General features: G+C 43.6%; 1 protein-coding gene across 3 annotated transcripts in view; it reads left to right on the forward strand.

Moving 5' to 3' along the window:
- TGFBR3 (transforming growth factor beta receptor 3) overlaps positions 1–23,610 on the forward strand; it is a 139,202-nt gene that overhangs the window by 77,032 nt on the left and 38,560 nt on the right. For all 3 annotated transcript variants that reach the window (XM_053391792.1, XM_053391791.1, XM_053391793.1), the window contains one exon: positions 3,466–3,603. In XM_053391792.1, the coding sequence (XP_053247767.1) occupies positions 3,466–3,603 (138 nt within the window). The remainder of the gene's footprint in view (positions 1–3,465; positions 3,604–23,610) is intronic.

The following is a 23,610-nucleotide window of genomic DNA, read 5'->3' on the forward strand; positions in this document are numbered from 1 at the left end:
CATGCACTGGGTGTATTAGCTACAAAATGCTCTCAGTGAACTCTATAACATTCTCTCACAACTAGGCCTTTCTCTTTCTTATTGACTGCTATATCTATAGTGGAAAAGAGGAAACAAGTGTTTTCTGAAACTTCCATTTCCATCTTAACCAAAACTACAGTGGTACCTCGGGTTAAGTACTTAATTTGTTCCGGAGGTCCGTTCTTAACCTGAAACTGTTCTTAACCTGAAGCACCACTTTAGCTAATGGGGCCTCCTGCTGCTGCTGCGCTGCAAGAGCGTGATTTCTGTTCTTATCCTGAAACAAAGTTCTTAATCTGAAGCACTATTTCTGGGTTATCGGAGTTTGTAACCTGAAGCGTATGTAACCCGAGGTACCACTGTACTTGTATCATCCTTTGAATGATGGTACATGTGGGTATTGGTTGTTTTGTAAGCACATATTATTGATGTTTTCCTGTTCGGTGCATCTTCAGAATACAGGCGATGGATTGCATGATAGCTGGCCTAAGTCACTGTGCCGCCTGAGGCAGGGAAGTCTCCGGCTTCTTCCCTGACCTGCCTTTTTGAATTGCTTTGCCAGTACATTAGCAGTGGCAATACTGGCAGTCCCAGACTTAGGCCATCTTCTCTCTTAGTGTCCTTTCCCAGAAGGAAGCAGTGTGGGAAAATAGCCCTAAAGAGTGCCTGTGCCGCCATGACTTTGCCACTCAGTGGGTTGCAGAGATAAGGGATGACGAGAGGGAGTGTGTGACCCTGAAAGGAGCCTAGGCTTGTTCACATAGCATTAAACCAAGGCTAGCTAACGTGGTTCCCTACAAATGGACTACAACTCCCATTGTCCCTGACCATTTCTCTTGCTGTGTGGGGCTGGTAGTTGGAGTCTCAAACATCTGGAAGGTACCATATTGGCTACCTCTGCACTAACTGGTGGTACAGTGGTACCTCGAGTTAAGAACTTAATTCGTTCTGGAGGTCTGCTCTTAACCTGAAACTGTTCTTAACCTGAAGTACAACTTTAGCTAATGGGGCCTCCTGCTGTCGCTGCGCCGTTGCTGCCCAATTTCTGTTCTCATCCTGAAGCAAAGTTCTTAACCCAAGGTAATATTTCTGGGTTAGCAGAGTCTGTAACCTGAAGCGTCTGTAACCTGAAGCGTATGTAACCCAAGGTACCACTGTATAACCTTTCATCCCAAATGTCATTCCCAGTGGAATTGCAGACACTTCCTGTACCTTCAGGTTGCTCAATTTTCCTCTTTTTCATGGCCACTGTCACCTGGTGTATGCTTGATTTTTTAAGAGAAGTGAGAAGGAAGTTAGATTATCTTGTTTATACAGCTCTTGAAGGAAATATGTTAGTACGTTGTGGGGTGGGGGAAGAGAATTTGGAAAAATATGCCCAGTATTCCAAACATTGATAAGTTCAAGCCAGAAAACTATGATTGCCCACTTAAAATGAAGGAAGAGGTTTTAGGATAATGGTTAAACTGAAGTATTATTTACTGCTGAGCAGGTGTCTTTCTAAGTTTGCCCCGAACACTGTCGCAAGATCCAAAATATCTCATCTCTTTCCTGGAATTGTTTTCATTAGCAGACCTCATCCCGAGCTTGCTGGACTTCTCCTAGACTTCTTCCCTAAAGGGTGTTCAGCCCACACGCCAGACTTTGCAACGGAGAATCGCTCCTGTCTTTTCCTCACAAGGGCTCACGAGGCTTGTGCCTTTGTGGGCTGCCCAGGGCCCATACAACTAAAATCTCCAAACCTGCCCACAGAAGTCTGTTAACAGCAAATTTAGAAATGATGGGGACCATATGGCGACTGAGCTCCGTGGAGCCAGGAACCCCTGGTGGCTTTGGGATGGTGGCTTTTCCCAGCAGTGCAGAACAGCTAATAAATACATTGTGACTACACTTAATCTGTGGGCGTCAGGGGATGTAGTATTGAATTGTCAGTGGCTTTGGAATTGCTGTGTGGTGTAGTGGTTAGGAGCGGTAGATTCGTCATCTGGGGAACCGGGTTTGCGTCTCCACTCCTCCACATGCAGCTGCTGGGTGACCTTGGGCTAGTCACACGTCTCTGAAGTCTCTCAGCCCCACTCACCTCACAGAGTGTTTCTTGTGGGGGAGGAAGGGAAAGGAGAATGTTAGCCGCTTTGAGACTCCTTCGGGAAGTGATAAAGCGGGATATCAAATCCAGACTCTTCTACTTCTTCTGTGCAGACTGGGTTATTTGAGGAGAAAATGGGCACTCTGCTGAGGGTTTGGTCCTCCCAGTCAGAAACAGGTTTCCTAGCTTCCCTGCCATTTATGAGGATTAGGCTCAGGAATACAAAACTGTGAACTTGGAAATTAGGGTTCAAATTCCACTTCGGTTCTGAACTCAGTAGGTGGCCTTAAGCATGCCTCTGCCACAACTCTACCCCCACCTGTGAGTGGTAAGGGTGTTCACATGTTATGTTTAAAGAATATATAAGCGGTGTACTCAGTAGTTGAGCTGCACAAATCAGCGAGTGTACACTACGCTCTTTTTAGTGTAACATGTGAAGAAGTCTAGAGTTGATTCCTCTCTCACTCACTCTTCTCACTGCTCTTGCAACTCCTTCTTCGCCAGTCCCTTTGGGCCCAAACCAACCACAGGGAGAGGGCCAGGCAAGCAGAGGGTGCTTCTCTATCCCCTTGCTTCTGTCACTGCCAGGGCTGCCATACACCCAGGTTTTGAGATCCAAGAAAAGCCCCCAAATATGTGTTTTTGGGGGGAGATGTTCCACCCAAAAAGCTCAATAACTTTAAACAACAACCCTAATCACTGCCCACTTCTTTGGAGAAGGTGATTGCAGGCAGGAACAGTAACGAGGAGGAGCGAAATTAGGGGGCTCTGGGAATTGGCACTTGGTTCCCTGCCCAGCAGATGCCCATGGCTGGCCATACCATCAAACAGAGCCATCTTAGGCTGCTGATTTTGACACTGTTGTTTTACTGCCAGGGAGGTGGAGAGGAACTTGTGGGGTTGTGTGTTTCAGGTGACAAAATAACTTGACCAGATTTGAGTCCTGTGTGCCTACTTTGAGTTTGTGTGCATGAAATTTTTTTTGCTCTGCCACAGATAGCAAAATTCCTTGAGATGGCTCTGCAGATGTACACTATTGCTAACCCCTCACCCCAGCCCTGGCAGTGCCTAGGATGTTACTATGTCAAATTTCACATCAGTCATGAACTGAGCAGGTGGGCTTAAGCACATTCCTTTTCCTCAGTCCCATCTGTAACATAAGAAATCATCATGACCATCACCACCATCATCATCATCTTATCAACTTGTCTGTGTACACGGATTACTGAGAAAATGTACACAAAGCACTTGAAATGTTAAAGAGGCACTATATAAATCCTAAATATTAGTTATTTTTTGAATATTTATCAAATAAAGCCACATTTTAATTGGTCGGTGTGTATTTGTGTTTTTTACAGGTCACCTTACATTTGAATCCAATTTCTTCAATTCATATTCACCAGAGGCCATTGGCATTCATACTGAACTCTCCCGTTCCCTTGGTATGGAAGGTGAAAACAGAAAGACTTGCCCCAGAGATTTCAAGGTTTTTCACTGTAAGTATTGGGAGCTTCATGAAGCTTTGTAGTCACTTCATAATGGACCCTACTCAGTTAGCTGGTACTCCTTTCAAAGAAGGGGAAGGGGAAGTCATGTCGATAGAAAGAAATGTTAACTAGTTATCAGGTTTCAGAACAAAGGCCCTTGGGAGCAGTTAGGTGGCTTGTGGAAGCAATTTGAGTTCTCTCCAGTTATTTATTTGAACTTTTGTTTAAAGTGGGGTTTATGGCATTGCCCTTAATGTGTGATCATCAACTCTAGTGGGCTTCCTATTCTAAGAGGCTGTGTGGCCTTGTGACAGATCATAAGCCCTGGAAGGCATGATAGGAGCAATTCCAAAGGCAAGAGCAAGGAAGAAAATGTTAACTAACAAACAACTTGCTTTCTGTGTGGTCTGCAACCAAATCTCTAATCACTTTGAGACGAGCCTCTTGGTGCACAGTGCAAAGTCTTTATTATTATTATTTGAGGTTTTGTTAAAGGTACAAAAAACTAGGCCCAGGATGAAGTCATGTATGTGCTTCTCAAATACTGGCATGTTGCTCCTGGAGAAAGATCCAGCTATTACCTACTGTTTTGTAAATCACTCCTTCACAGTTTGCCAGGACATTCAAATTTGCTGTTTGTAAAGCTGAGCAGACTGGTTGTTTGGATTGCATTTTTAGGCTATGATATCATGTCTCATGGTGTGTCCTTAAAGCTTCACTATTTAACATCCTAATTTCAGAAACAAACATTACTGTTGCTGGTTGTAGAACAATTGCATGGGGTCCAGTCCTGCTTTATAAAGCACAGCCCACAACATTAAATAGGGCAAGTGATGTTCATCCTGAATTGGAATGGGAGAGAGTGAGTGTTCTCAAATTGCATCTGGAACCCAGAGGACAATCCAGAATGTATTAATGAGAACAAATGTTATTACCACATGTACTAAACTCATTGGAATGCAGTTTATAGTGTAGTATTACACTATTCCTGCTATGAGCATGTGGGACAGAAAACTCTGGTTTGGGGCATCTAATCTGGAAGAAGAGTTGTGAAGTGGATATTGTCTTGTGAGCTGAGCCTGAGACCCAGCCCAAATATTGGAGGGGCAGGGGGAATCACATCGCTCAGTCCTTCTGGTGCTATACTACAGGATTCAAAGATCAGTTTAGTGCCCTGTGTATCTTGACCCTCAGATGGCCATTTGATCCAGAAGTGAACTATTCAGTAAGTTTTTGTTTCTCGCATCTTTCCCTTTTCCCAATATTAAGTTCAGTTTACTACACACTTCTGTGTCAGTTTGCAAAATACACGTGTGAATAATATGTGTGGCCAGTTCTGAAACACATAGAAAATTTCTCCTTACTAGCCAGAGTGTTCAGAAATGTCTACCCTCAGGCTGGATTGTGCTGCCCTCACAGTTCCTCCAATGTCTAGGATGCAGAATTATTCAAGTTTACTCTGACCCTTGTACTGAATATTTTCTTGCTTGATTGCCACTACATCCTGGAAAACATAGTATTTTGAATCCTTGCACGTTCCCGGTTTGTTTTATTTTTTTAATTTTGAAAAAAAGTCCTTTGTTTATTAAGAGAAATATGTGTGTCTTACATGATGTACTAATGTCAGAATTATTGTGTCTGTCTCTATGGAAGAATTTAGCTGGATGATTCATAGACTTTCTGGCTTCTGTTGCTGATGTAAAAGGACATTGCTTTTTCATTCAAAAATGTGAAGAGGTTATTTTCCATCAAAAACTCAATATTTTGAGATGAAGCTTCTCCTAATAAAAAGATTATGAACTAAAAGGACCTATACTTTAAGGATTGAAAGAAAGGCATTCTGGAGCAACTGGCAGCCAAATTAAAAACTTTCAGTTAAGTTGCCACATAACAGTATGAGAGCTGTCTTAGTGGAAAGCCAGTCTCAGAGGCCACCCGGGTACCTCTCAGGAACCTCTCAGCTAGCTTCTCCCATATTTTGTCTCTAGCATCAAATAATCGGAGAAATCAGCTTTGAACGTGGAAGTTCTATTTTTGGTTATCGTGGTTAATATCAATTAAATGATACAGTGTTCAAAGCCCTTCACATGCATATGTAAGGTAGGCCAGTTCTTTGTGGCCTGGTTTTCAATGAGATGGTCAAACCTGTTTCTGGATTACCGGTAAATTGTTCCAAACTGCAGGTGGGGGCTCACATAGCCATGTGATCATCCACACTAAAAAAATCCTTCCACATAGATTAGGGCTGTCATACATCCAGAATCTCTCGGACATACCCAGGATTCATCTGTAGGAAATGGCGTCCAGGGAAACCCGGGCATATGGCAACCTGGAAGTGTTGGGTTTTGGGGGCGAATTTCCTAAAAAAATAGCTCAAAAACTTCATTTTCTTTTTGGAGATTTTGCAAAAAAAAAAAAAAGGGCTCTACAATTTTTGTATCTAGGTGCCAACTGTAACATAGATGACAAGAAAAATGGCTCTAGGCTAGCCTTTCCCCTCCCACAATGGTTTTCTGAGTGCAGGAATTTAGCGAGCCTTCTTTGGTCCTGCTCAAAGAGAATATAAGACTATGTTCTGTCTCCACTGCTGGAGGCAGCATGCCTCTGAATGCGTGTTGCTGGGAATCTCCAGTGGGGAGAGTGCTCTTGTGCTCAGGTCCACCTTGTGAGCTTCCCATGAACATCTGGTTGGTCACTGGGTGGACAGGGTCCCGTACTAGATGTGGACCTTTGGCCTGGTCTAGTGGGGATCTTCTTGTATTCTCAAAACATTCAATGGCATGATATCCCCTCCGTGACATGCTTCAGGCGTACCACCTTCTGTGAGAACTAAGCCTCATATGTTTTTGTATATTATGGAAAAGATAATTTAAAGAGTGGGTGGGGGGGTGAGGAAATGGGCCGATAGGAGAGGGTTAAGAAGCCCCCTCCTCACTCCACTCTTTAGCCAGAGTCCCCCTTCAAATTGTAACTTCAGCTGTTGCGTTATTTCAAAGCAAAAAAGAAGAAAAGAGATCTGAGGAGGGAAAGAATCACAGAACTACAATGGTACCTCAGGTTACATACGCTTCAGGTTACATACGCTTCAGGTTACAGACTCTGCTAACCCAGAATAGTGCTTCAGGTTAAGAACTTTGCTTCAGTATGAGAACAGAAATTGTGCTCCAGTGGCGTGGCGGCAGCAGGAGGCCCATTAGCTAAAGTGGTGCTTCAGGTTAAGAACAGTTTCAGGTTAAGAACGGACCTCCGGAACGAATTAAGTACTTAACCCGAGGTACCACCGTATATGTAATTCCTCCGTTAGCGATATTGCAAATCATATCTTTGATTTTTCAGCGACATTAGTTCTTATACATCTTTTATTTGTATTTTTATCACCCATGCTCGTAAAATCTTTCTCGGGTGCTTATTATCCCTTTTGTGCGTCCTCTGTGAATAGACAATGTGGAAGAGGACTGACTAGAACTACAGCCTGTCGACAACTGTACTTTTGAATGTGATTCACGAGGGAACAAATTCATAATGATTTTGGAGGATTTTTAAAACCTGTTTTGCATTGAAAAAAACTGGTATGTACTTTAGGTTGGTTTCTTCCCCTCCACAGCCCCTCACATCTTGTTAGGAAGTGAGTTATGTTCTCCTCTACTAGGGGGATTAATTTAATAGCAGGAGTAAATCACTGTGAAGGGTAGATTGTCTAAGGTCTTTGGTGACTTGTTCATTCAAGCAGTGCTGGAAATGAAACACACGCACACATACATACAATCCAAATTGGGGCGCATAGGATTTCAGCTTTAGCCTTATAGGAACCTAGGGGGACCTATTTCTGGGTAGAAATGCATAGGATTGTACTAGTTCACATGACAGAACACTGTTCCATGACAAAACACTTTGTTCCATGCTGCCTGTTCACCTACTCCATTCCTGTAGAAATTACCACTTGGAACTGGGAAATATCATTCATATTTGAGCATGATCCCTGTAAATGGGATCCTGCTTGAAAGCAGGGTTTGGATCGCAGGGTTTATATGCCTCCATGGAACATCTTTCAGAGCCTTCTGGAATTCTGCCAGTTTCTGCCTTATTTCTTCCTTGAACTTCCTTTCTTGGACTTGACTATACAGCTGCCAATAAAACGTTTTAAGTGTGTTGTAAAGTGCAACATACAAATGTGACACTAGATGGCGACAGTGAGCTATGGCAAATTCAATGTATTTTTCAAAACATTTTTTAGAAAAGCATTTTCATAGCGTTCTTTTAATATGTGTGTTGATTCCACCTTACTTTCCAAATCTCACTTGGAGCAGAGGTGGATGTAAGTGTGTAAGTCTAATCTGAATAGACCTACTGTAAAACAACACTGGGAATGCATGGCCAAACTGAATAAGCCTCTGCTGTTCCCATGTACCACTTTAACCACGTAACCTGACCCTTTGCCAGATTAAGGCTCTATAATGTACTGCATTCACATACCCATAGGAGGCCAGTGTTCTGGCTTCTCATCCAGCTGTGGCAGATTTCTTCGCTGTTTAGCATTTCAGTTAAAAGAAAAGTCTTTGCACAAGGAGCAAAACAATTAAACATCGGATGCAAAGCGGTTTCATTAGCAGTGCCCTTAAACCCTAGAGATACTCGAAGGCAATAGGGGAGAAAGCCATTCCTTTCCCCCTCGCAGGTTTTAAATATCTCCAACCTGCTGTTCCGTCCTGGAGGGTAAGGGAAATCCCAGCCGCACTATTGCTAATTCCTCGCCCTCCTTTTTCCCCCTCTTCAAGCAAGTTTCCGCATGAAGGCATTGGCAGGAAGCCATGCTTTTTTATTTTTTATTCTAGTGTCGAAGAGGTGGCCTTTGCAGGTGTTACTCAGCTGGTGGAAACTTTTGCTTCAGGAGGTAGCCCTTTGACTTTCATGGCTCGAGATCTTTCCTGCTGGAATGCGGCTGTTTGTTATGGAAATTACAATGAATCTTCCTTAGATACTTCATGCAGTCCGTGGCCACAGAGACATTAGTGGGTTAAACATTCAGCAGAGGGCATGTGCAATGGTTTACTATTTTGAACATGCTTGACACAAAGCCAGCGATATTTATTCAAAGGCCTTTATAGAACACCCTTCCTCCTATGGGACCAGGGCAGGTTACATGCAGCTCAACACAATTAAGCCATGTAACTTCTTCCACCCCCAAAGGTTGTGCAAAAAAGTGCACCTTGACCTGACATCAAAATGTAGACAGTGGACGCTCGGGTTGCAAACGTGATCCCCGCGGGAGGCATGTTTGCAACCCGCAATGCTGTGTCTGCATGCATGGGTCGCGATTCGGTGTTTCTGCACATGCACAAAGTGTGATTTAGCACTTCTGCGTGAGCACCAAAACCTGGAAGTAACCCATTCCGGTACTTCTGGGTTTGGCGTGGTGCGCAACCCGAAAACACGCAACCTGAAGCGTCTGTAACCCGAGGTATGACTGTACAGAGACAAGATGCACCTAGGAGGGGAGGGCTTTCCAGAATTTGGGGACCTCCAAATTCTGTCTCTCTCTTACACCCCCCCCGGCATTAGCTTCATATATGTTGTAGGGCTGAGGACTGTGATGCAAGTCCCTACATGTCACTAATGTCATTGAGGTAGGATTCATGAGCATCCCTGCCATACCCAGAATTCTGAATCAGGGCATTTGGCTGCATGACTAAAACATCTTATTCCTTGCTCATGAGTATTGATTCCAGAAAGGTTATGTACAAGGGCTTTTTCAGGGTTGGGTCCCTCAGGATGCAGCCCTTTGAGAGGTGTGCAATCTACCATTGGTTCCTAACTCTATATGTTTGCACAGGTAAGTAATCCCACTGGCTTTAAAGGGTTTGCTCATGGTGTGCTTGGTGATCCAAAGCACACACGCGCTGTGGCAAAGAATGAATGGTTACTCTGCTTAAGGCTAGCAATTAAAAGTCCTGTATCCATTTCTAGAAATATAAAGTGAAGCTGTGTCATTATTTCTGGCGAAGCCCTGTTTGCTTCCTTCTCCCAAGAATATGTTTCAGAAATGTTGGGCCCTTGCCATCAAACCACAGACCGCTCTTTGGTGTGCACTGGATTTTGGATGGCTGTCAAAACTCACTGAAAAACAAGTGCTATTTCTTTTCCTGTGCCTAGTATTTAACGGGAAATCAGGAGGCTACATTTCCAATCACTTGTTAAATCAACCCAGATGTGAACGGAGCACTAGGCTAAGAGGAGAAGAGGGTAGTATAGGGTAGGAAATGTAGAGCTAGTGATAAAACGTGAATAAATAGTGACCTTCATATGATTTCAAGTCAAAGAAGAGGACAGGGGGCAAGTTTCCTAAAGTTTATGTGTGAATAATTTTATGGAATTTTTAAAAAGTTCCTTTTGTGTCCAAACCAGAGAGTAATTGCATTTTATTTATTTATTTGCTTAACTGATTTGTCAGTTCATTTCTTCCCACTACCTTATGCTGCTTTAGAGTATGTGGAATTAGCTGTTTAAATTCCTGTTTAAAGTAAAAATAATTCCTGTTTAAAGTGAAATTAAAAGCCACTTTCTTAGGCCACTAAGCATGGTCATATCCAGTGTTTGTTCTACTCAGAATAGACCCATTGAAATTAATGGGCATCACTAATTTCCATGGGTCTACTCTGGGTGAAAGTTAAGTCGGCTACAACCCAATATTTTGAATATCTCCTACTAAACTAAGGATGCCAGAATGGAAGGTGTTGTTTATATAAGTGCTTCCAATTGGGATTTTATTCTGCACTTGGATTCATTAAACCTGCCTAGAATAGTGGAATATAACTCATGGTTGAGAAATTATGGACTTGTAATTATGTTAGGTTCCAGTTACAAGTAACATATGATGCACCAGCTTTTGTTATCTGCTTTTAAAAAAACAAATAAACAAAAATAAGCAATTGTTGCTGACTGATGCACTGACATTATCATTGGAGGTGGTGGTGGGGGGAATGGATTACAGAAAGGGCCATCTTGAATTTGTTGCCCCTCTCAAATGTAGTGCTTGGGACACAGCCTAATGAGTGATAAGGGGATCTGTACCTTCTTGAGCAGGCTTTTGCTCATCAGATAACTCAAGCAGAAAATGGCCTTGGCAGTCATGCAAGAGCAAATCTTCTGTTCATCTGCATACTTTTAAAACCAGATTATGGTAAGGAACACAAACAGCCATAGAGTCAAGGGCGTAGATTATTCTGTCTCTTTCTGGGGAAATTAAAGAAAAGTCAGCAACGAACCCCAGTCTGGTATGAATTTATGATATCTAACTGCTGGGGGGAAAACATGTGCTGGTTTGAAATAAACTTTGTTTCCACAAACATTTAACTTAGCCATTTTTTGTCTTTTCAGGGATCTACAATGAGTTTCTGGTTAGTGGAGGGAGAAAGTGGTAGATCATGGAATCCTATTAGTTTTAATTCATAACAGTCATTTCGATATTGTTTCTCTTTATTTCTGTAGCTTTCTATTCAGACTGGTCATATCTGTTAAGCAACCCACCACCCATTCCAGCACCCATTTGTCATGTGTATCTCAGGAAGTTTCATCACATATTTGAGAACTTTTCTTTTCTTTCACTCTTACTTGTCTAAGAACTGTTTTGGTGACCCCATGAGATTGTCACTCTCACCTTTATGAGTGCCATGGAAAGATCATGGAGACGGGGTGGTCAGATCCTGTGGAAGAATGGGAGAAGCTTGGGGAATGGGAGCTTGATGACACAGGTGAGGGTCCTAGTGGGATGAGGGGAGTGAAATTGGGACCCCAATAGGTGTTCGAGTCAGGCAAGAAGCCTGGTGGTTTAGGGGATGTAAAGTTGGACCTTAGAGATGGCACACCCTCTGACACATATCTCTTCCCGTGGCACCTTCCTCCTGCCAGTAAGGAGACTCCTCCTTTGCAGCAGGTGACTTGAAGTAATTCAGATACTGAGCCGCTGATGAAACTGCCTCTGTCTCCCAGGACACCTCAAAGACCCCACACACTTGAAGGAGTGCCCAGTTCCTTGCCCCCTTCTGAGACTCCGGCCACTTGTTGCACTAAGAGCTATGGCCACCCTGCTCTTCAAAAGAGAGGTGCAGGGACCATGTCACTTGCTGGATCAGCGTCTTAGCTTGAGTTTAGCCATGCGCCAATACCTCTTTACACATGTTCCTTTGTGCAACCTGAACTTTTCCTGTGCACTGATTTGATTTGTGCGTTAAAACCTTTGACAGAAACTGAATCCGTAGTTCAAGTTCTTTGCCTACCAATGAGGGCCAGGACACTTGGAACTGCCACAGAATGACTTTAAAAAAACTTATTGATCTGTTTCCATGTTAGAATCTGTTTCCATGTTTCCATGTTAGAATCTCGCTTATAGTAGCAGTCCTCCCTTTATTCTTTTCTTTACACCCCAACAGATGCTTCTTCCTGGGGAGTCATACACATTAGTTGTTGAGGTAATCAGACCTGGATAAGCCTTTCTTACTTAATTCATGTGGAATTCCAACTTACCGCATCTACATTCATGTTGCGTGAGAGGTGGCAAAAGTTTTAACAACCCCAAATTGCAACACTTAGAATAAAAATCTAGCTTGCTTGGCCTTTCAGATACAGCAAAGTCCAGTCGATGTGCCTCAGTTATTGGAAACTGGCCAATCCAAGGAGATGTCACAATTCCTTGTGGGTAAGGAGAAGTTACCTACAGAATTGTTGGAAATCAAACCTGGTTTCAGCAGCGATCATGTCTTAGGGGAGGGAAAATGCATTTTAGAAACCTCATTGCCACAGTTAGCTGAAAAGCTCAGGCCACTTCAGAGGAATGGAGAATAAAATATAAGAATAATTCCAGTGCTGTATACAATTGGGAGCGAAGCGTAGCATAGTTTGAAAGACAAAACCTTTCACCCTGTGTACGTTTTTAAAGTGTCTCTCTCTGCTGTAACACAAGTGGAGCTGAAGCTGCACACAGCAACAGAGAGGGATGACAAAGGCTTGTCAAATGTTGGAAGCACCAAGAAGAGCAGGAAGTCCCCAGTCAGCAGAGGTGTTAAGCGCATCAGCTGAATTGAGGGAGACATCTAGCAGCAGGAAGAATACATATTGTCCCCAAAATTGTGCATATGAAGCCCAACAATTCTGGTCGGGTTGTGAGACTCTTAAGATCATTTTAGTGACTTTATTTCTTTGTAACTCTTCCATTTTGGGGTAACCACTTAGCAGTGTTCTGTTTGCATTGATAATAGGTCATGTTTTGAGAGCACAGCATCTCATAAGTATTAGGCATATGCTAACAAAAGGAATAAGAAGCACAGACATACTCATCATCTCATATTACTAGCTAAAGAGGTACCCATGGAGCTAAGAAAAGAGTTTGTGTAGAAGGACTGCTGTTAACGTGTAGTTTTTATCATGTTAGTCATGTTCAACGGAATCCATTTTTTCCCCAGTGGATTAATATTTTCAAAGACCATCCAAAGGTTTCTGATTCATAGATTTTTGTGTCAGCAAAGACCAGCCAAAGTTCTCCGATTTAGAGAATTTCTCGTCTGCAAAGGGTCAGCTGCCTCATTTGGGAAGGAGAACACTTTTGGCCAAAAGATCATTCTGAGAAGATCAAATGAGTCAATAGGAAAAAGAATAGGGAGGAAAAGCAGAATAGGGAGGTTCTTACATGAGCTGCTTCCTGTGTAAAAACTGCCCTTATCTGGAGCTCAGTGTGATGACTGGTGTGTGGTTACATTTGGTAGGTGCATCATGTGCTCATTTAGAAAAGTGAAGATGGTGCCTCTATGGAGTTGGTTACAGTGATTGACAGAGACATTTTCATAACTACAGGCCTTGGCAGAGGGGTTGTTAGCCAGCCACCTGACTTGGCTAGGAGGTTCATTAACCTGTGACCCCAAAATTCAGTATATTCCCCCGCAACTGATGCCAAAGTTTTGTGCTGCCAACTGAACAAGGTTGGGTTTTGGGGTGTCCTTATAGCCCCCAGTTTGAATCATAGAATCATAGAATCATAGAGTTGGAAGAGACCACAAGGGCCATCGAGTCCAACCCCCTGCCAAGCAGGAAACACCATCAGAGCACTCCTGACATATGGTTGTCAAGCCTCTGCTTAAAGACCTCCAAAGAAGGAGACTCCACCACACTCCTTGGCAGCAAATTCCACTGTCGAACAGCTCTTACTGTCAGGAAGTTCTTCCTAATGTTTAGGTGGAATCTTCTTTCTTGTAGTTTGGATCCATTGCTCCGTGTCCGCTTCTCTGGAGCAGCAGAAAACAACCTTTCTCCCTCCTCTATGTGACATCCTTTTATATATTTGAACATGGCTATCATATCACCCCTTAACCTCCTCTTCTCCAGGCTAAACATGCCCAGCTCCCTTAGCCGTTCCTCATAAGGCATCGTTTCCAGGCCTTTGACCATTTTGGTTGCCCTCCTCTGGACACGTTCCAGTTTGTCAATGTCCTTCTTGAACTGTGGTGCCCAGAACTGGACACAGTACTCCAGGTGAGGTCTGACCAGAGCAGAATACAGTGGCACTATTACTTCCCTTGATCTAGATGCTATACTCCTATTGATGCAGCCCAGAATTGCATTGGCTTTTTTAGCTGCCGCGTCACACTGTTGGCTCATGTCAAGTTTGTGGTCAACCAAGACTCCTAGATCCTTTTCACATGTAGTGCTCTCAAGCCAGGTGTCACCCATCTTGTATTTGTGCCTCTCATTTTTTTTGCCCAAGTGCAATACTTTACATTTCTCCCTGTTAAAATTCATCTTGTTTGTTTTGGCCCAGTTCTCTAATCTGTCAAGGTCGTTTTGAAGTGTGTTCCTGTCCTCTGGGGTGTTAGCCACCCCTCCCAGTTTGGTGTCATCTGCAAATTTGATCAGGATGCCCTTGAGTCCATCATCCAAGTCGTTGATAAAGATGTTGAATAAGACCGGGCCCAAGACAGAACCCTGTGGCACCCCACTAGTCACTCTTCTCCAGGATGAAGAGGAACCATTGATGAGCACCCTTTGGGTTCGGTCAGTCAGCCAGTTACAAATCCACTGAGTGGTAGCATAGTCAAGACCGCATTTTACCAGCTTCTTTACAAGAATATCATGGGGCACCTTGTCAAATGCCTTGCTGAAATCAAGGTAGGCTACATCCACTGCGTTCCCTTCATCTACCAGGCTTGTAATTCTGTCAAAAAACGAGATCAGGTTAGTCTGACATGACTTATTTTTCAGAAATCCATGCTGACTATTGGTGATCACAGCATTCCTTTCCAGGTGCTCACAGACTGTTTGCTTAATGATCTGCTCCAGAATCTTCCCTGGTATTGATGTCAGACTGACTGGGCGGTAATTATTTGGGTCCTCTCTTTTCCCCTTTTTGAAAATAGGGACAACATTTGCCCTCCTCCAGTCTGCCGGGACTTCGCCTGTTCTCCAGGAATTCTCAAAGATGACTGCCAGTGGTTCTGAAATCACATCTGCCAGTTCTTTTAATACTCTTGGATGCAGTTCATCTGGCCCTGGAGACTTGAATACATCTAGACTAGCCAAGTATTCTTGTACTATCTCCTTAGTTATTCTGGGCTGTGTTTCCTCTGCTGAATCATTTGCTCCAAATTCTTCAGGTCGGGCATTGTTTTCTTTATCGGAGAAGACTGAGGCAAAGAAGGCATTGAGGAGTTCAGCCCTTTCTGTGTCCCCTGTTTGCATTTCACCATCTTCTCCTCTGAGTGACCCCACTGTTTCTTTGTTCTTCCTTTTGCTACGAACATACCCATAAAAGCCTTTTTTGTTGCTTTTAACCTCTCTAGCAAGCCTGAGTTCATTCTGTGCTTTAGCTTTTCTGACTTTGTGTCTACACGTGCTGGCTATTTGTTTGAATTCCTCTTTGGTGGTTTCCCCCCTTTTCCATTTTTTGTACACATCCTTTTTTAATCTTAACTCAGTTAAAAGTTCTTTAGATAGCCACCCTGGCTTCTTTAGGCACCTTCCATGTTTCCGTCTCATTGGTATTGCCTGAAGTTGTGCTTTTACTATCTCCCTCTTAACAAACTCCCAGCCATCATGAACTCCCTTTCCTTTTAGTATTACTGTCCATGGGATCTCACCCAGCACTTCCCTAAGTTTTATGAAGTCGGCTTTCTTAAAGTCGAGAAATTGAGTCCTAGTATGCTTGGCTGCTCCTTTCCGCTGTATAGTAAACTTCAGAAGAGCATGATCACTCGCGCCTAATGATCCTTCCACTTCTACCCCACTAACCAGGTCATCAACATTGGTTAGGACCAGATCTAAAATGGCTGTTCCTCTTGTAGCTTCTCCCACTTTCTGGACAATGAAGTTGTCTGCAAGGCCAGTGAGGAATCTGTTTGACCTTATGCTCTTGGCTGAGTTTGACATCCAACAAATATCCGGGTAATTGAAGTCCCCCATTACTACTATCTCCCTTCCTTTTGCATGCTTGGCCATCTGTTCCAGGAAGGCATCATCTATGTCCTCCGTTTGGCTTGGGGATCTATAGTAAACTCCCACAATGAGGTCACTGTTATTCTTCTCTCCCTTAATTTTGACCCAAATGCTCTCACTTTGGCTTTGAGGTTCTAAATCTTGGATCTCTTCACAGGTATACACATCCCTGACATATAACGCCACTCCTCCTCCTTTCTTGTCTGGTCTGTTTCTCTGAAATAGATTGTATCCCTCCATTATTACATTCCAATCGTGGGACTTATCCCACCAGGTTTCAGTGATGCCTATTATGTCATATTTAGTTTGCTGTACCAAGAGCTCAAGCTCATCTTGTTTATTTCCCATACTTTGCGCATTAGTGTACAGACATTGAAGTCCATTAATCATTCCCCCGTGTCTCTTATTTAAGGATTTTTTCCTCCCACCACTAGGTCTGCGTGCTGTTTGCTCCATTCGGTCTATGACATTTGGATGATCATCTTCATCAATTGATAGACTCCTACCTTCAGGAGCACTGTCTCCCTCCCCCACATTAGTCAGTTTAAAGCCCTCCTGATGAGGTTTCTGAGATTTTTTGCAAAAACATTCCTACCAACCGTTGTGAGGTGCAGCCCATCGCTTGCCAGAAGTCCATCTTCAAGAAACTGCATTCCGTGATCTAAGAATCCAAACCGTTCCTGTTTACACCATTTGCGAAGCCAGTTGTTCACTTCCACTATTTTTCCCTCTCTCCCTGGGCCACGTCGTTCAACTGGGAGGACAGATGAGATGACAATTTGTGCATTTAATTGCTTCAATTTCCTGCCCAGAGCCTCGTAATCTCTTTTGATCTTCTGGAGGCTATTGCTTGCAGTGTCATTGGTTCCCACATGAACCAAGAGGAAGGGGTATTTGTCAGTGGGTTTTATGATTCCTTGCAGTCGTTCAGTTACATCTTGGATCTTAGCCCCGGGGAGACAGCACACTTCCCGAGACATCTTGTCAGGCCCACAGATCACTGCTTCTGTTCCCCTCAGTAGGGAATCCCCTATCACCACTACACGCCTCCTCTTAGGTCTGGTCGGGGTTCTTCCGTGAGCTGTCCGTTCCAAGGTCGCCTGCACATTCCCTGAAGACTGCCTTTGCTGCTCGTCTTCATATACCTGATCGACTGTAATGAGGGAGAGATCCTCAAATGGAGTCTGCTCTTCGTCTTCCATGCTAGGGGAAAGGACCTCAAAGCGATTGCGTATTTCTAAACAATCAGAGCGAACCCTGGGCCTCCTACTTCTTTGAGTCACGTTTCTCCATATATCTGGCTCCTGTGTTGGTGAACTAGCCTCCTTCTCAGGGGAGTCCCCTGTCTCCTCCTTGGTGGAGACGGTGTGCTCTGTTGCTTCCAAGAAGAGCTCCAGCTCTCTAATTCTTTGGAGCGTAGCTACACGTTCCTCCAGTTGCTGGACTTTGTCTTTTAAGAGGGCAATCAACATGCAATTGCTGCAGGTAAAGCTGCCTGCAACCTTTGGCAAGATGGCAAACATTGCGCAGGAACCACAGGCGACTGCAGCTGTTCCCTCACCCTCCATCTTGAGAAGGTGTCGTTGGGGGTGACTACAGCGGTCCTCCATCATAAAAAGCGTGAAGACAGGACAAATAAATCCCCCCAAATAAACCTATATCTCCCCCAACAAACGTTTGAGACTAGCTCCCCTAAATCTAAAAGATGGATCAAACTGCTGCCCTACAAGCTCTGACAAGCTCCTCCCACAGCTAATCCCCTACCTCAACAGAAGCCCTGCCCCCTCTGACCTTTGCACAGAGAAAGCAGCTAATCAGCCACAAGAAACTCACACAAGAAAACCCTTTTTGTTCCTTCTTCAGCCGCTGCCCTACAAGCTCTTTGAGTGTCAGTTACTCAGTTTCAGGGGTGGGGGTGGCACAAAACACAGGGTTCACAGCACAACACAGCACTAAACTAGCACAAAACTTTGGTTTCAGTTTGGGAGGGGATCCTGAATTTTGGGGTCACAGGTTAATGAAGCCTTGGATAGGTAGTCTGCAGGTGAACACAGGATCTTGCTGAATTACAGAATGTTGGGCTCCAGCTGGGAAGTGAAGTATGTTAAAATTAAGAGCCCCAGCACACCATAGAAGGGTTCTCTCTACTCTATTGTTGTATAAGCTCCCTCATACCTGTTTACTTGGCAGTTAGGGGATCAAAGCAGTTTGGGTAGGTGGGAAACATAATTGCAGATACAAAACATCCCACTGACTGCACATCCCACTGCCTACACTAGACCTGGATTTGAAAGTTCATTGAGATTGTGCTTCCATGCTGCGGAGTTCACAGGTCTCTCTGTCTCCTGCATCCCTCAAAAAGGAAGTTTCATCCTCCCTCTGTTACTGCAGATTTCCAAGTTTGCACCCAGTGCAAAGTTCTCTATCTCTTTGCCAGCACACGGTTTTACAACGGCATACTCTTGGGGTGATAGCCTAACGTTGAGATTCACAAAATAATTCCCTGAGTCGTTTGTTCGAGCAGGTATTCAGAAATGCTCCTCTGCCGTCACGTGATATCCTCCTCACCTCTGTCAAAAGGTGCTCAGGAGCTTAGCCAATCCTTAAGCACCTTCCTGTTATTTCAGGCAAGTCCAGTTGTTGGCTTTGGAATGCTACCTTCACAATTCACGTGTACCTTCACGTCCTGGATACTTTGAGAGCAGCCTCACTCTCCTGAAACAGATCCATTCTATAGAGGAAGCAGTTAACGTTTGACGAAAAGTGGTGAAATAAAAGTGACGGCTGCCTTTTCTTTCCCTCTCTGGAAGAGCTTCTTGAACGCAGTCCAAAGAAAATAACGTGCTTGGCTCATTGAATGTAGCCTTAAGCCCTCATAGTAAAACTTTGAGACCTGGCAGGCACAGCAGAGTCCTCCTTTGCTCTTGCTTCCTCTGCTTGATTTCAGACTGCAACACTTCGTGCAATTTTTTTTTTAAAGCAAGCCATATGAAGCTTTAATTAATTAGCATCAATTAACCTGTAATTCCAGGTTGGCAGCAGCAACACTGAGCCACGCTGACTGTGCATGCAGGAGTTTTCTCTCTCTTCTCCTTAGTCTTAAAGTGCAGGTGGCCCTTTAAATAGGGTGAAATGAGAGGATCATGTGCTCCGTCAGTGTGTTGCAGTGCTGTACTTACAGGCCAAAAACCAATAGTTCCTTCTGCCAATCTTATCTTTAAATAGACAGGGCAGGTGCTTGGGCTGCCATGTCAATGATGGGCAGCCAAGGGTGAGAAGCAGCACAGGTAAATGAAGCAAGAGATGAATAATCACCCCACAGAATTATTATTTCCAAGGGAGAATTAATCCTCCAAATGGTAGGCAGAAAGTCCTAGAAAAATATCAACCAGAGCTTGCTCACTTAGCTCGGAAATAACTTTGCCAAAATGCACCCTCGGATTTCAAGCACTGAAGAACACACTACTCAAGAGAACACACCAAACTGATTGCGGCCTCTGATTTTTAAAAGGCAGCTCTTCTAGGCAGCAGCAAAACAAATATTTCAGTTTTGCTTTCCAAATGGACCGTGTGGTTCCTTCTGTATGCTCTCTGTGAAGAGGTGTAGGCTCAGGTAACATAATACAACGCAAATGTTAGATGGCAGTTTGTTAAAACCTTGTTTGCTCTCATAGATTGCCCTATACAGGATCAAGCTGTTATTATTAATGTGTGGTTTATGTAGCCAGCATAACTCCCTCAGAGCCTCAGGCTATAGCCGCATGTAGCCTGGATCTCTAGATGCCTTAAGGCTACTGCTTGATTTGTTTGCTTTCTGTCTGATGCTGTAGCAGAATTTGGACATACTCAATTGTTGGGAGCTGCCAGGTCTAAACTAGAAAGCTGTGGGCCTGTTCATAGCTACTGTGCGTGGTTAGCTGTCAGGGCTTCAGCTTTGAGCAAATCCCCTAGACGGTAAAGGGCTGAGATTCTGGACCGACTCTGTGTACTCAGGCTAGATGTTGACTCTTCTCAAGAGGACGGACTATAAAAGACTTCTTCTTTAAGGTGGAATTTTGGCTGATCAGCCACCATCTCTCTGGCAGGTTCCAACTTGACTGTTGTCAATGGATCAGTTTAAACAACAGCCCCCTTCCCCAAATACACATTCTCATACACTTTGTGTTTGGGGTATTTCCGGTACCAAAATGCTTCCTACATGACAAAAGTCCTGGAATATGTGGAATTGAAACAAAAGCTAAAATAATTATAAAAAGGAAGAAGTGTCACCACCATGTTTCAGTGGGGAGCCCCTTGAAGCTGCAAATGAGGCAGGTTGATGCATGTTGCATACCTGGCAGTTCTTTATGTTGGGATGTAGACCTGCACATACCTGTTCCTGCTATGTGGTCTTCAGGCGTACTTATGATTTCTCCCCACCACCACTCCCCAGTACTGCAGTTCCTTCACAGACCCCCACGCCTGATGGCAACTACAGAAAATGAATGGTTCACCAAGGCTTCCATTCCAGAGATCTCTCCGTAAGTGGAGAAATGTTCACGCCACACGTTGTCGGGGCTTAAGAAAGACGTGTTGAGACTACCGGGTAATGCACTGCCAGAAGATGGTTTAATGAAATGTAAAACAGTGACATTTGGAGCCCTTGCATTATAGAAGACAGGGTATACTTATGTAGTTTCCCTTGTTAAAATGATGCATGAAGCGCTACGTCGTATAGATTATTATTTTTTTATGACATGTTTTATGGTGGTCGCATGACCAGCGGCAACAAATGAAAGGAATCATCGAGAGTTGAAACAGAGGTTAGTTTAAAGTTTTTGGAACTATTCTGGCAGGAGGCGAAGGGTTCTTAAGCTGCTTTCTGTGATTTGTCTGGGTGAAATGAACTCTTGGGATAAGAGGCATCTCTTCACAAGACAAGCTGTACAATAGGGCCCCAGTGGAGACGACCCATAATAATAGAATGCTGGAATATTTTTTTAAAAAAATAAGTTCACCAGTGAAAGCTCTAAGCAGGATTGGTCATATTTGGTCATTCTGTGCCTAGTATAGAATTGGGAGTATTTCACACTTGACATTTTTCTTATGCTCAGGGTCAAGCTATACTTTACAAATACGTGAAATGTGCAACATCATTTCTCGTTGTGCGTGTTTAATTACAGATGAGTTATGAGCCCAATTTGTCATCAGGATTGCAGCACACAGCACAGATTTATCCCTTTCTTCCCCAGCTATGAACACCACCATGGCTACAAAGCTTTTTAAAACAACAAAAAAAACCTTTCCTTTGCTTCAGTTTATGGGCATTTGTCAATAATAGCCATTGTTGTTGTTTAGTCGTTTAGTCGTGTCCGACTCTTCGTGACCCCATGGACCAGAGCACGCCAGGCACCTCTGTCTTTCACTGCCTCCCGCAGTCTGGACAGACTCATGTTTGTAGCTTCGAGAACACTGTCCAACCATCTTGTCCTCTGTCGCCCCCTTCTCCTTGTGCCCTCCATCTTTCCCAGCATCAGTGTCTTCTCCAGGGAGTCTTCTCTTCTCATGAGGTGGCCAAAGTACTGGAGCCTCAGCTTCACGATCTGTCCTTCCAGTGAGCACTCAGGGCTGATTTCCTTAAGAATAATAGCCATAAGGCCAGACAAAACAGCAGGATAAAAATATGCATTAAATAGGTTGGGTAAAAGTTATTAATTGTTAACCAAACAAACATGGATCGTAAAAATGCATATTCTGGGACATCATTTGTGAATGATAGATATCCATTTTTAATGGCTGATGGTGTTAATTAAAAATTTTAATTGAAATATCTCTTTAAACAAAACCTGGCTTTTAATTGTGTGGAACTATTTTGTGCTGCAGCAACATCCAACTTTTTTACACTTAAAAAGTACCCTGCAGTTTTGTGTAAACAATGCTTTGCTGAAATGTATCTATTGTTTAAGAATACATCTGTGTTTTTCCAGATGAAGTCAGCCAAGTGTTTTCAAATCTGTTTGCAACATGTTGTTATTTGGAGCAATACACAGTTGACATAGTTGTCCGGGAGATATTTGCAACTGCTGTGGCAAGTCAATTGGTCAGGGTGCTTAAGAAAATGTGTCTTCTGAAACAATTGCATCCCTCTGTCTTCCTTTGTCACTTCTGTGCTCTGCTCGAACATAACAGGTCCTACTTTCCCACTGAAATAAGTTTCCTATGATGCAATCCTTCACTCTGTGAGATTTGACAACATGAAAGACAACTTATTTATTTTCCTATATTTTCTTCCTCCAAGATAGGATGGACCTGGATTGAATAGCTCATAAACTGCTGAAAATGCAGGAAATGAGCTCCCAGTATAGCTTTTAAAATAGATAACCCATGTGCCCTGTGTATAACCTCTTTTGAATCCCATATCTGTGTTTAGCTTTTGAAATAAGTGATCCGCGGAAGTGATAGTCAAGTTTTAGAGGGCTGCTCTGGTGCCCACTACCTCCCAGTACTTTATCAACCCTTTCTATTCTGATCCAGCTGTTTGCTTAATCCACTATGAACTAAAAGTATATGCCATTCAAGGATCACCTGGCCGACAGAGATGTGAAGGAAGTGACACGCTAGGTAGGAAGCAGTGAAGCCCTCTTGTGTTGTCAGCAAAGCAACATATAGCCTAATAGGGCCTTTCTGGCACATCTATGCCATCAAAAAATTTCTCTGCGAGTGGACATCAAAATGTGATTCAATATAAGCCATTGTGAGTGGTGCACACAGAGGCAGAAAATGCCTCCTAGCTTCACATATATGCTAATGAAGTCTGAGCTGACGGTGACCGATCAGGAAATGGATTTTGGATTCATGGTGAATAGGTCAATGAAAATGTCAACCCAGCTGTGAAAAAGGTGAATTCCATGTTAGGAACCTTTAGGAAAGGGGCTGAACATTGCTGATATCATAATGCTGTTATACAAAACTATGGTGTACTTAGAATACTATTGTCATGTTCTGGTCTGGTGCAGTATCTCATGGAGAAGGCCGGTGAGGCTAGAAATTGCAGGACCACAAATAGTAAACAACTTGCTCCAACAAAGGTTGAGGGCAGCCCAAGCCATTGTAAGCTCTTGCTCTCAGACTACCTCTCTTAGGCATTGCTGCTAACCTTAGATTCCTAAAGGGCCAACCCTCTGTTCTGAAGACTGGTGCTCCTCCATTGTATACCTTCCCAGCTGGTGTGCTGCCAGACAGTGAGGTCCTATGCAAGGTTCCTTAGTCCAAAGGGAAGAGTCCAGGCTCTGGCCTTAAAGATATGGGAGGCTTAGTGGTCTCTTGATCTCCAGCAGCAAGCTCTGGAGTCCTGTACCTGGTCTAGTTCCTTAGCAGGAGACTCTTCAGCCTCAGAGCCTTGATTGTTTCTGATGGGGAGCTAGATCTGTAGCTGATACTTTTCAAGTTCCATCCTCTTCTTTTGCATGTAGTTTTCATTACATAAGATACTGCTCAGTTTCACAGTACCTTAAAGGCTTTCTGAAGTGGGATCTCCTGTGTCCCTTGAAGTAATGAGTGAAA

This window comes from Podarcis raffonei, chromosome 6 (genome assembly GCF_027172205.1).
Source record: "Podarcis raffonei isolate rPodRaf1 chromosome 6, rPodRaf1.pri, whole genome shotgun sequence".
In the NCBI taxonomy this organism is placed as follows: domain Eukaryota; kingdom Metazoa; phylum Chordata; class Lepidosauria; order Squamata; family Lacertidae; genus Podarcis; species Podarcis raffonei.